The sequence below is a fragment of the Nansenia antarctica genome (assembly GCF_963989245.1).
Source record: "Nansenia antarctica genome assembly, chromosome: 4".
NCBI classification, from domain to species: domain Eukaryota; kingdom Metazoa; phylum Chordata; class Actinopteri; order Argentiniformes; family Microstomatidae; genus Nansenia; species Nansenia antarctica.
In genome coordinates this window covers 13,050,132-13,064,296 of record NC_137689.1, presented here as the reverse complement: position 1 = coordinate 13,064,296, position 14,165 = coordinate 13,050,132, and the positions used below count along the sequence as shown (strand labels likewise).

The 14,165-nt window shown below is 50.2% G+C and overlaps 1 protein-coding gene across 1 annotated transcript in view; it reads left to right on the top strand.

Annotated features, from left to right (window-relative positions):
* The window catches only part of piezo1 (piezo type mechanosensitive ion channel component 1 (Er blood group)), a gene marked incomplete at both ends in the record, with an annotated part of 76,358 nt that overhangs the window by 31,899 nt on the left and 30,294 nt on the right, over positions 1-14,165 (top strand). Inside the window, 3 exons of the mRNA XM_080529044.1 lie at positions 6,706-6,748; positions 7,089-7,239; positions 13,607-13,835. Coding sequence (XP_080385170.1) covers positions 6,706-6,748; positions 7,089-7,239; positions 13,607-13,835 — 423 coding nt within the window. The remainder of the gene's footprint in view (positions 1-6,705; positions 6,749-7,088; positions 7,240-13,606; positions 13,836-14,165) is intronic.

Below are 14,165 nucleotides of genomic sequence, written 5' to 3'. Positions count from 1 at the left end.
CACCCCGTGCTGAAGCGGACCACCAAAGCGATTATTGAGTGTACCACGGTAGCCCGTTTAGTTGTGTTCCCGTTGGACCGCCTTGCCAGCCGCCGGCTGTTCAACGTTGGACCAAGCGAGACGCCAGCTGGACATCATCGTCGCCTCCACGAGCGGACTGCGACCAAACACTGACTCCAGCGGAGCTTCGACGCGGACCACGGGACTTGGGCCCTTCACCTCGTGGTAGACCACGAAGACGGCCCTTTCCCTCCGTGTTGCTACGTCCCCCCCTTTCGTCGGCTAACCTTCATCGACGCACATGCCATTCAACCAGGCCTCAACGCGCACCACAGCCCTGGACTATCAGCCTGTTCAGGCCAGAGACTATCAGTGAGTGATTGAGTGTGTGTGTGTGGCCGGCCGGGAGGGAATGTATATATGGGGATGTATACAACCGTCATGTGTAATAAATGTGTTGTTCATATGTAATACCGTGTGTTAGTTGTTTGTAGCTCCAATGCTAATGCTAGTTGTTTGTAGCTCCAATGCTAATGCTAGTTGTTTGTAGCTCCAATGCTAATGCTAGTTGTTTGAAGGCTAATGCTAATGCTAGTTCCCTTGCTAATGCTAACGACATTAACTGCTAGTCTAACGGTTTGCTGGCGCCCCCTGCCTGTATCCTCCTATACTGCCTATTTAGCTCCATTAGTTAGATAACCAGCCCCTTCCTAAATTATACAGTCCTTTTCAGCTACTCCCTGGTTACAATTGGTCCTTCGAGCCGGATTGGTAGTGTAGTGATAGCATGGCTGAGCGCAGCCAACCAGACCAGACAGTTACCCCCCCTTCTCCGCCCCCTGAGCCAGAGCCACGACCATAGAGAGTCCCGCGGTTGCCTCCGAGGTCACAGGAGTATGAGCTCGAGCTCGAAAGCTCACTGAGTGGTAGCGAGGAGCGCACTCCACGGGATACAGTGGTCGGAGAGGCCGAGGTGTCCGCCGGTGCGCGGGTGGCTAGCACTGAGACAGCCCTCAAAGAGCACCAGCCTGAGGATGAGATGGCAGAACCGCAGGGTTTTGCCGTGGAAACGGAAGAACAGGAAGGAGAGGCCCGGTCCGACAGCGCCTGCGGGCGGAAGAGGGAGGGCCTCAGCCTTAACGATCTGCCTCCCAGTACGGCGCGCTCGAGACCTAGCTCCTGCCGCTCAGTGGCTTCCTACCGGTCCAGGGCTTCCGTGGGCAGTTATGCCTCTGGGGCGGATAGCCTGCACTCCAGAGGGAGTAGTGCCGCGCTGTCAGAATATATGCGCCAACAGGCCGAGATGGCGTTAGAGCGGGAGCGCCAACAGGCCGAGATGGCGCTAGAGAGGGAACGCATCCATCTAGAACGCGAGCGCCTCCAGATGGAGGCGGCGGGGAGACAGCGCCAGGAGGCGCTAGAACGTGAACGCTTCCAGATGGACGGAGCGGAACGCGCGGCGGAGAGACAGCGCCAGGAGGCGCTAGAACGTGAACGCTTCCAGATGAACGGAGCGGAACGCGAGGCGGAGAGACAGCGCCAGGAGGCGCTAGAACGTGAACGCTTCCAGATGGAGCGCGACCGCCTCCAGGCGGAGAGACAGCGCCAGGAGGCGCTAGAACGTGAACGCTTCCAGATGGAGCGCGACCGCCTCCAGATGGAGAGAGAGCAACTGCACGCGGAGAAGATGGAGGAAGTGATGCAGACCATGCGCGACGTGTGCATCAGCAGAGGTCCGTCGGCCCGTAGCTCCAGAGCATCATCCGCACGGCCCTCTCGAGTGCCATCTCCTGAACCCCCCGCCGATGGCTCCATGACCCCCGCCATGACTGTCCAACTGCCGGCCCAGCTGACCACCTGGAAGGAAGAGGACCAGGGACCCGACCGCTACGCGGCCCAGAGGGAGCCAGCGTCGCTGCCCGGGAGGGGAGCCATCCCCCAAGAGCGTAGCACACCCCTAGGTCCTCCAGTGCACCAAAATGCATGCAGGCCGGACACCCAGACCGTCACTCCAGCACCGATGATCCACTACAGGATGTTCCCCCAGGTGGAGGGACCCAAGTTCCCCTTCTTCAAGGACGAGGACAGGAGCCAGTATGTGGAGCTACGCATCTGCCTAGACACGCTCTTGGACAACTCCTGCTCAGAGTCCTACAAATATGCGATTCTCCTTCAGCATGTGAGGAACCCCAGAGCCCACAACATGGTACTGGCCCATGCCTCCGCACCGACACCTTACACCAGAGCGCTCGCTGACTTGGATGCCCGCTACGGTCGTCCCTGGAACCACGCCCTTGCTGAACTGCAAGCCCTCGAACAGCAGGCCCCCATCAAGGATGACCGGGCGCTGGATGACTTCGCGCTCCGCGTGCACACCTTGGTTGGAATGCTGAAGACGCAGGGCCCAGCTGGCGCCAGCGAGATCAACAGCACCTCCAACGTAGAGCGGCTGCTCCGCAAGATCCCACGCTTCCGGCAGGAGAGGTTCCGGCGACAGCAGCGCGTTCGTAACCCCGGGAAGTTGGGTCTGAGCATGGCTGCCTTCGCGGAGTTCCTACTGGAGGAAGTGCATGACACCAACGTAGACGCCATGGGTTACGCTGAGCCGAAGAAGGAGAGGGAGAAGGGAGACCGCTGGGACCGGCCGAGCTCGAACAGAGGACGCCCAGTAGGAGTGCTGCACACGGAGGAGGAGCCTCGGAGAGAGAGGAAAGCCCGACCTGAGGGAAAGGATTCCTCTCAACCCCCTCAAAAGGGACGGAGAGGTCCACCGCCATGTCCGTACTGCACCAGCGAGCACTGGTTCAATGAGTGCAGTGACTTCAACAACCTGAGTACCGAGGACAAGCAGAGGTGGCTCGAGGAGAACCAGAGGTGCTGGAACTGTGGGCGCGACCATCTGGCTAAGAACTGCACCTTGAGGAGGAAGTGCAATCGCTGTGAGGAGGTCCACCTCAACATTCTACACGAGGTCTCCCTCGCCAGGTCCACGGAGGGCACCAGAAGCCCTAGGTCCGGTCGCGCACCGGAAGAGGAAACCCCTGTCTACTACCTAGACTCGCCACAGAGCAGCGGCTCCAAGGTTCTACTGAAGGTGGTGAAGGTCCGACTTCACCACAACAACGCTGTGTACGACACGTACGCCGTTCTAGACGACGGGTCGGAACGGACCATCCTTCTCCAGGGGGCAGTGCGCCAGTTGGGGCTCCAAGGGACTGCGGAGAAGCTGACTCTGCGCACGATACGTCGCGACCTTAAAGAGGTCACCGGGGCGAGAATCAACTTCTCTATCTCCCCGGCGGGGCGGCCGTCGGATAGACATCGGCTTCAGAATGTCTTCACCGCCGACCAGCTAGCGCTCTCCCGCTACGACTACCCCCTGGAGAGGTTACGCGCAAGATATCCCCACCTACGGCGAGTAGACCTACATCCGATAGAAGGAGCGGAGCCAACCCTTCTCATCGGCTCGGACAACGCTGAACTGATCGTGTCGCTCCGTCCTCCGCTGAGAGGACCACGAGGCTGCCCGATGGCTGTTAAGACTGCGCTTGGGTGGGCCCTCCAAGGCGCTACCAAGGGGAGAGATAGAGACGGGAGAGCTACGTCATCCCTCCATGTCCGAACCGAAGAAGCAAACCAACCAACCGGACCGCCTGGAGTGGAATCTATTGCTGCCAGTGCACCTGGAACAGTTAGTACCACAAATGGTTCACCACAGGATGACCAACCGAAGAAGAAGTCTCTGTGGACAGAGCATAAGTCTCTGGATGGGAAGCCTTACTACTACAACTCCCAGACTAAGGAGTCCCGGTGGTGGCGCTACCGTGCCATGGCGGCAACAGCTGTTGCCGAGGAACACCTGCAGGTGGCCATGCACCCTCACGTGGCCGAGGTCAGCATTGACGCACCCGTCAACTCCGTCGAGTACACGTCAGCCATGAAAGTCTCAGCCAGTATTGTAGACGCCTCCAAGGAGGAAAGGCCGGAGTTGGCGAAGAAAACGTACAAGTGGAACCCAAAAGAGGAGGCCAAGCAGGCCTTCAAAGAGCTTCTGGAGGAGGATGGTGGTTCATCCGACGCGTCATGGGAGCAAACCATGAGAATGATCATCAACGACCCACGCTACAGCGCCCTGCCCAAGCTGAGTGAGAAGAAGCAAGCGTTTAAGGCCTACAAGGCTAAGAAGGAGAAGGAACAAGCCAAGCAGCTCAGGAAGAGGAACTGGGAGGCGCTGAAGAGCATTCTGGACAACATGGCCAGCGTCACCTACCGCACCACCTGGTCCGAGGCCCAGCAGTACCTGCTGGACGACCCCACCTTCGCTGAGTACGAGGAGCTGGAGAACATGGCCAAGGAAGACGCTCTGATCTGCTTCGAGGAGCACATCCGCGCCCTGGAGAAGGAGGAGAAGCAGAAGATTCTGCTGAGGGAGAGAGACAAGATGTCCGAAGGTGCCGTGGTACTGGTGATGGACCAGTCCCTTCCGCGCGCCGCCTGGCAGACAGGCAGAGTGGTCGACACTATCACCTCCTACTTCACGCTGCTAGAGCAGCCTAGCCAGTGTGCCTTCTTAGTTAACTGAAACCGAGGGTTTCATGGGGCGGCTGTTGTGAAGGCCCACAGTTTTAGAGCCAGTTTTAGTTTCCCCGAAATCAGCCCTTTTGCCCCAGTTATTTCTTTGTTATTTTCTATACTATTTCTGTACGTTTTAGGAAGTGTATGTATTATTCTTGTAATGTTTATGCATATGTTTGATGACGTAGTATCCGGGGTGTGTCCGTGACCCGGATGCTACGTTCGGTGGTGCCTATATAAGAAACGGAAGTAGTCCGCGAGTCAGTGTGTGAGGAGAAGCAGAACGAGAGAGAAGCAGAACGAGAGAAAGCAACGAAGTCAATCGAAGATGGCGGATTCCGTAACACGCACCCCGTGCTGAAGCGGACCACCAAAGCGATTATTGAGTGTACCACGGTAGCCCGTTTAGTTGTGTTCCCGTTGGACCGCCTTGCCAGCCGCCGGCTGTTCAACGTTGGACCAAGCGAGACGCCAGCTGGACATCATCGTCGCCTCCACGAGCGGACTGCGACCAAACACTGACTCCAGCGGAGCTTCGACGCGGACCACGGGACTTGGGCCCTTCACCTCGTGGTAGACCACGAAGACGGCCCTTTCCCTCCGTGTTGCTACGTCCCCCCCTTTCGTCGGCTAACCTTCATCGACGCACATGCCATTCAACCAGGCCTCAACGCGCACCACAGCCCTGGACTATCAGCCTGTTCAGGCCAGAGACTATCAGTGAGTGATTGAGTGTGTGTGTGTGGCCGGCCGGGAGGGAATGTATATATGGGGATGTATACAACCGTCATGTGTAATAAATGTGTTGTTCATATGTAATACCGTGTGTTAGTTGTTTGTAGCTCCAATGCTAATGCTAGTTGTTTGTAGCTCCAATGCTAATGCTAGTTGTTTGTAGCTCCAATGCTAATGCTAGTTGTTTGAAGGCTAATGCTAATGCTAGTTCCCTTGCTAATGCTAACGACATTAACTGCTAGTCTAACGGTTTGCTGGCGCCCCCTGCCTGTATCCTCCTATACTGCCTATTTAGCTCCATTAGTTAGATAACCAGCCCCTTCCTAAATTATACAGTCCTTTTCAGCTACTCCCTGGTTACACTTACTCTTTATTACAATTTATTTTTTTACATACATTTTACATCAATTGTACAAAGTCTCCATTGACAATTAGTAGTACACCAGTAATCATGGAGCCATTTATGACTACAAACAATAACACATCTCCTGAAGCATATAAATCACTGCAACCATGGGGGTGCAGGAGCAGAGGGGTCATTTAGTCCAGAGACCAAACCACGAGGCCCTAGCTCTGGCCTCAAACCACCTCGTCTGGACTCAAATGGGTTTTGAAGGATCAGCAAATTGAAGGAGTCAGCAATGGCAACTCACGTGGTCCAGAGAGGAAAATACAACTTCAAAGGGGACTGCTGCAGCTTTTAAATAAAACTCCTTGAGGACACATTTACAGAAGCAGGCCAAAATAAGTCCAGACCACAAACAAAATCCACATTCTGGAGTCGGACGGTCGTAAGCAGGACAGCCCTGATAGCGTTCCAGGATCGTCATCGTGGCTAATGACAGAGTGGAGGACAGAGCGGAGCAGAGCTGGACTTAGAGTGTCAAGATAAATCATAGGCTGGAGCCATTATTTCAGGGGGGGGGGGGGGGGGTTGTAGTTGACATCTTCAGTATGTTCTTCATGTGTAACATACGTACGCCTTTGTTCAGAAACTGGGTGTAACAGGAACATAGCCATGGTCAGACATGTAGGAAGCGTTTTCTAGCTGCAGGATTTCCTACTGCTCATTGGTAGTTTCAGTGAATATGTTTACGTGGTGGGTATATTTATTACTTCTATGTATTGTACAGTATATTTCTTGACTGTCTGATTGTGTGTTTTATTTTGGAGCTACTTTCCTGGCTAGGTCTCTCTTTAAAAAGCCGGTATCTCACCTCAATGGGACTTCCTGGATTATGTATAGTAAAGGTTAATAAGTAAATGAATACTAGTAATATTATAAGTTATATAATAATATACTAATGATATATAAGTTAATATTATAATATAATAAGTAAAGGAATAATAAAATGCAGAGAATGATGTCAGTCCTAACACTCTCACTCTTCACAGGCAGCTCCTGGGAAGCACTATCGAGGCATGTCGGAGTGTCCAGGTATGTCCGGAATGATCTTGTCAGTGAAGAGAATTCCCCTCGCTGAACCAGATGTGTAGATCATTAACTAAACTCTGCACAGTGCTGAAGTGTTATTATACTGTAGTATCCTTTTTTTTAATCTGTACTGCTTTGGCACACTTGTTTAAGAGCTACGTTTGATCAATTATGAGCTTACTCTGTCCATTTTACTGTGCGAGTGTGAGAATATTTTTTTTGTTTTTTTATTGTAAGTCGGCACTAGGCAGCATGTTTTTCTTATCTCCAGAGATCTTCGACGACCTTTGATGACGTCATCTTTGTTGACCTTTCACCCCTATATTGTGTCTGTGTCTTCCAGACTGCCCCTGGATGACCTCTGGAGTGTGCTGCGGCTCCTCACCCCCGACATAGGCGTGTTCGTTATCTCACTGGTCACTCTGGTGGTGTGTAGCTGTCTGGTCAAGAAGGGAGATGAGGTTGCCCCCTTGTCCAAAGACTCCACACAGGAGGTGAGTGATGCCCTCTGTTCTAAACACAACGGGCCTGCCTCACTGCTAGGCTGCTACAGCCCAAGTCCAACAGCCGTGCCTTTTTACCTACTAAAAGAACAGCCTCTTTCACAAGGCTAAGCTGCTAGTTGACCACTAGTTGGCCGCTTGTAAATTTAAAAATGTAAGGATACTGGGTGGTAGAACGCACATGTCTAGGAAAAGTCATGAAAGGAGGGTCCTGAGATTTGATCGAGTGCAAAGATATAAAAATGTTATTTACTCACATTTACCCTCATGGCTGTTCTAGTGTTAAATTAATTAAATTACAATTAATTTTAATAATTAATTAATTAATTAATTAAAGGAGGTCTGAGGGTTCTCCCCTCAGGAGAGAGGACACAAGGAAGCAAGGTAAGATTTGAGATTCAACCCATGTATTTGTGATATCATATCTGAAAGGGAATGAAAGAGTTAAACCATCCTTTGAAACAATCAGTACACATTGTACAGTATTATGGCTCCAGTGGGAGAGCGTGTGGAAATAGTGAGTGCTCTCCTCTCTGTGTGTCATTAAACTCTTTCAAACACAACCCACACGCACCCACGCACACCCACACCCACGCACACCCACGCACACCCACACCCACGCACAGAACCACACACGCACAGACACATACACACACACACACACACACACGCACACCCACACCCACGCACAGAACCACACACGCACACACACACGCACACACACACACACACACACACACCCACACCCACACCCACGCACACCCACGCACACCCACACCCACGCACAGAACCACACACACACAGACACACGCACACACACACACACACACACACACACACACACACACACACACAGAGCTACAGAAGTGAAGAAACAATTTACATGGTAATGCTTTGGTATGGAACCACTGTGAGTCACAAAAGGCATGGTCCCTTCTCACTCAGGAAATGGAAGTGGCTGAGTCACTGCTGCAAGGCCAATAAACTGGAATGTTCTATGGCACCCTTATGTGACTGCAGAGGAGGTTTTGGCTTTGTCTGAACTGGCGCTGTCTGCCTCATCCAGTCTCCCTTTGATGAAGTACAAGAAGTTGCAAAATGATATTTATGTTTTGGGTGGAGTTCCCAAGATAGGATATTAAGGGATGAAATTAAGATGAAACTAATCCAGACTTAGCATGGCTGATTGTTAGGCCAAACTCCAGTGCTTGTGGAGAGAATGTCTGTTTGATAAGCTATCGTGTTTAATGTGTTACATCCAGACTGTCGTTGTTAGAATATGATGACATCACATTTGGAATAGTATCACAACATACACAAGATCTCACAAGACATCACATGGTATCATGAAAGAATATCTTTGTTGTGATTTAGCCACTGCGCTGCCAACAGTGTTGTTGTGAAATCCCTTCTGCCAGGAAAAAGATAGCGTCATCCCTCACAAAGGAATGTTGTGACAGTGAAGGACAGAAGTATGATGTTACAGAGAATAACTGACAATTTGACACTCCTGTGAGCTTGTGTCGGTGTGGTGGAAATCATTATTTTTATTTGAGGCTTCAAAGTGTGCTATGGTAATGTTGATGTTAGTTTAACTTCTTCTGCCCTGTGTGAGTGTGTTTGTTGGTGTTTGTTGTGGTGTTACCAGGCTAGAGACGTCTGAGTGATGTCATAGGGAGGTTCCCTCAGGGCTGGTGACAGAGGTATCCATTGTTCTACCAGTTGAGTTGGTTTCCCGCAGCACAATGTGGGAAGCTAGCCCAGACCCGGCCTCTGTAAGGGGGTCCCCAGACCTAGTCTGGAGCTGCTCACAGAGGTGCTGCTCACAGAAGAAATATAATACATAGAATGGAGTCTGGACATATCCATAACCTCCGTCGTTTGGCCGGCTGGTACGGCCCAAATGGCTGACATTGTATTAGAAGCCTACATAGCCAGATACAAGTGTGAAAACTGTCGGGGTTGAAACCCAATTGTGAAAGTGTCGGTGTGAAAGTGCCTATTGGCCTTGGAGATTCCCCCCTTGTTGGGCCTCTCGTCCACTCTCACTGAGGTTTTCCTCCTTCTCGTGGTTACTGACAGACTTGACTGCTGCTCACTCTCCACCCAATGTTGTTTTCCCTCAACTTTCCCTCTCCTTTCTTTCTCCCTTTCTTTTCTCTCTCTTGCCTCGGCACACCATTCCAGCACATGCTCTGCACAGCTGCCCTGCAGCGCAACAGCTTCCTACTCCCGTCGCTAGGGCAACCAACCAAACAAACACAGCCTGCCCGGGTCAGAGAAGTTCGAAGAAAAAAAAAACTATTGCTGGATCAATTAACAAACAGAAACCAAACTATGCTCTCTAGCCTCTTTATGCCCACTTTCTGACATGGCTTTGTAGCTTTGTTACCTACAATTAAGAACCCTCTCAACAGTCTTGACTGGGGGGGGGGGGGGGGGGTGGTCAGAAGTGCTGATTGAATGAGCACTCTGATGATTGCCATGTGTTGACTGGGTGCCACTCTCCCACTCAGACAATGCACCATTCAGACACCCACCAGGTCTGAGTTCTGCCAATTGGTGCAGTGTGATACAGAAGGGCTCTTGAAGAACGCTCCAATATCTGAGTCCAGACCCACAACACATTTGAACATTTTTACACTATTTTTTCAGGTATTTGGTATTAGTACATGGCAAAACTGTTATTGCCTGATTGTATATTAATTCCACTTTGGTTTCATTGACATTCAATAAGACAAGCACCACTAGGTACCTTTTAGTACCAGGTACTTTCCTTTTTTTTTTTTTTTACCAAATATTGTAGTTACTTAGTAAATACCAGGTACATCTAATGTTAAACTGGGCTAGACTAAAGCTAGACTATAAAACTTGGTGGCCATATAGACATCAAGTTCCTTATAGAGGAGGACGGAGGCAGAGGAATTGCGGTTAGTGCTGTGTTGTTGTAATATTGTTGTAATACAAGTAAAACGTTCTGTGGGTATCCCTGTGTGTGGCAGAGAAAGGCCTCCCGGGAGACAATGGTCTTTGATGTGGCGGGGAGTCAGGGCTGCATGCAGGGTCTGATGGTGTTCACATGGGGAAGAACAAACTCTCTTTGTAGTTGGCACATCCTTTCTCAAACACCTCCCTCTGTGTCCCAATTTTCCACACTTTCCCCTAAAGTAAGCACAAATTCCATATTTTTTGTTTGTTTGTGTGTGTGTATATGTGTGTGTGTGTGTGTGAGAGAGAGAGAGAGAGAGAGAGAATTCCTCCCCCTTCACCCATGTAAGCACAGATAGACCAGAGATTCCTAAGTCATGAGACTGAATCAGCAGTTGGCTTCCCTCACCAGGGGCTAATGATGACTCCTCTGGAACAGGTCAAGCTGAGAGAAGGCCAGGATTCAATAAGGAGGACACAGCCAGAGGAGAGGAGGGGAGAGGAGAGGAGAGCAGAGCAGAGCAGAGCAGAGGAGAGGAGAGGAGAGGAGAGGAGAGGAGAGGAGAGGAGAGGAGAGGAGAGGAGAGCAGAGGAGAGGAGAGGAGAGGAGAGGACAGGAGAGCAGAGGAGAGGAGAGGAGAGGAGAGCAGAGGAGAGGAGAGGAGAGCAGACCAGAGGAGAGGAGAGGAGAGGAGAGGAGAGGAGAGGAGAGGAGAGCAGAGGAGAGCAGAGGAGAGGAGAGGAGAGGAGACCAGAGGAGAGGAGAGGAGAGCAGAGCAGAGCAGAGCAGAGCAGAGCAGAGCAGAGCAGAGCAGAGCAGAGCAGAGCAGAGCAGAGAAGAGGAGAGGAGAGGAGACCTGTAGCTGAAGAGAGAGAGAGAGAGAGAGTTGTGTGAGTGTTAGCTGGGACTTATAAACTGAAGAGAGACAGATAAACTGTAATACTGTCACACACACACACACGCACACATACGCACACGCACGCACACACTCTGAGGCATAGAGGTGTTGACAGCCAGAATGCCAGATCCCTGCTGTGTGTCTATCAGGTGGACACAGTGCAGTGCGTTGTACAGTATGAACCCCAGGATGTGACTAATGTGACTCCAGCTGAGGAACACTGGTGTGAGAACAGCCTGGTGGCGGGTTGGGCCAACTGTTCTTAGCACGTCAACGACAAATGCCTGGCATGTTTGCCGAGATATCAAGCCTCATCTGAATATCAGGCCACCCACTGTGATGTTGTCCCCTGGGCCTGGGGTGCTGATCTGGGAGGGGTGTTGTATTCTCAGTATTGTGCAGTCGTGGTGTGTTGTGCAGTCGTGGTGTGTTGTGCAGTCGTGGTGTGTTGTGCAGTCGTGGTGTGTTGTGCAGTCGTGGTGTGTTGTGCAGTCGTGGTGTGTTGTGCAGTCGTGGTGTGTTGTGCAGTCGTGGTGTGTTGCGCAGTCGTATCATTTTCGTGTTCCATATTTCTCCACAGTATGTACCAGGGGAATGTTTTAATAATAGGTGGTCTTACAACACAAGCACCCATTTAGTAGCAGTGTGAGGCATTGCTCAAATTAAATGTGCACACACACACACACACACACTCTAAGGGCAGATAATGTGATTCAAAGTAAACGGCGGTAATAACATCATGTCAAATGAGGGCTATGATTAAATCTCCTCTCCTCCTGATAGGTAGACGTGTGCTGTCAGCTATTCAGTGAAAACGCATCCGGACCCAGAATCTGTGAATGCACAACCCTCATCGACCACTCTGAGTCCCTAGTAGGAATAGATGAGAGCGTTCTCTCTCTCTCTCTCTCTTTCTCTCTCTTTCTCTCTCTCTCTCTCTTTCACACACACACACACACACACACACACACACACACACACACACACACACACACACACACAACAACAGAGACTTCCTGGTGGTTTCCTCCACACCCCACGTCACTGTCTACCACAACATCAAAGGTTACCGTGACAATGTGCCAGGGCTTGCTGGTTCCAGCTGTTTACTCATCCTCTCAATGACATCATTGTTTATTACAGAAGCCTAGATGCTTCCACTCTTGGGAAGCGTATCAAGCCCTACCAGAGCAGAAAAGATAGACAGTATTCAGTGTATTCAGTCACCGTGGGAACAACAGGGAACCTTGTAAACCGGGGTCACGTGTTAGTTTGTTTTGTTGTTGTTTTTTCTGAGTGGGGCAGTCCCACTCATATTTTTCAATGTATTGGACAGATTCAGTGAAGACAGACAGGAAAGTAAGGAGAGAGGGCATGTCAGCAGGGCATGGGCCGGATTCGAACCCATGCCGACATGGGCATATGTGTGCACTGTAGACCGCGGTGCTAGACCACTGGACCACCCCAGGCCACGGTCACGTGTTAGTTGAATAAGACTTCCCACCTTGACGTAGCCTACCTGGTGGGGCTCTGTCACTATGGTCACATCCATAGAGACAGTAGCTGTATGTTTCTCTATGCACACATCAATATGATGTCTCTGTGAGGTTGGTTGGTCTGGCACGTAGCTTAAAAACGTGTTTGTTAAATGCACTTTAATTGGATGATATACTGTAAAAACCAACATTGTGACTAACGTGACCAGATAAGTCTATGTTCATTCGTTCTATGATTGAGACCACGCTTTCGTACGCCATCTGTTATTACTTCTGTAATCATGTTTATTATCTTTAACTATGGGTGCCACTTTGTGGGGTATGGGTTACTGTCTAGCTTGGGCAGATATGCTTGGCCAAGGTCCGTAGTGGGAATATAAACATATAGCTGTAGAAAGGGAGAGCTCTATCTGTATCATTAGTATGATCTACAGTATGTGTGCGTCATGTGCCAAGTTTGTGTGACCTTCTTAAGTGTTGATGTATCGTACTGTACGTAACTACAGACAACATGCATAGCATTATGTATGACTCATAGATATGCCTCATGGCCATAGTCTCTTGTCATATAAGATAAATGATCTTGATAACCAAATATAGATAGACTTTAATCCGAGGTTTAGGTTGTTTGTTTGTTTATTATTGGTCCGACACAAAAATCATATTTGAACAATTGTCAACATTATATACATGCAGACAATTGTAAACAGTGTATACATACATACATACATACATACATTATAATAACAAAAGAAAGGAACACATTTTGTTAAACTGAACAGATCAGCAAACGAGATAAATCATCTACTGTTCATTCATTCAGAGTTAATTGTATTAAGTGCTCTTTTATTGTTTTCTTGAAAGTGCCTCTAGAGTGAATATATGAACACAATGCAACAATAACACTGACACAATCATACAGACAGACAGACAGACAGACAGACAGATGCACGCACGCACCCATGCTCCCACACAGGTTAGAGATTGGGGTTGGTCGCGGTCTCCATTTGACTTAATCTGTGTTTTTTGTTTCAGGTTGAGGATGGGCCAGAGAGAACGGAAGAGGAGGTGGATGAGGAGGACGAGGAGGACGAAGAGGAAGAAGAGGGAGATGAGGAAGGCAGGTCTTCACCCAGTGACCCGGAGGAGGACGTTTCCATGGCGACCCGCGCCAAGCAGCTGAAGGAGCGGCTCCGAGCCACGGCCCAGAAGGTCCTGAGAGACCTGGGTCGCGTCCTGGCCATCACGCTGCTGGCACTGGCTGGTAAGGCTGGTGTAGAGAGGGCACAGTGGAGCCATGTTAACTACCCTTCTATAGGCATAGGTCATGTGCATGCTGCGTGCATGTGTGGGTGCGTGCGTGGGAGGGTGCGTGCGTGTGTGCATCTGTCTGTCTGTCTGTCTGTGTGAAGGGTTCCCACGGGTCCTTGAAATCCTTGAAAGTTTGTGAATTTGAGAGAAAAAAAATCAAGGTCTTAAAAGTTTTTGAAAATAGAGATGGGTCATTGAAAGTGCTTGAATTTTTTTAATATATAAAAAATATATATATATTCAAAAATGTTTTACTTAGCTCATCAACTAGTAAATAAGTCTC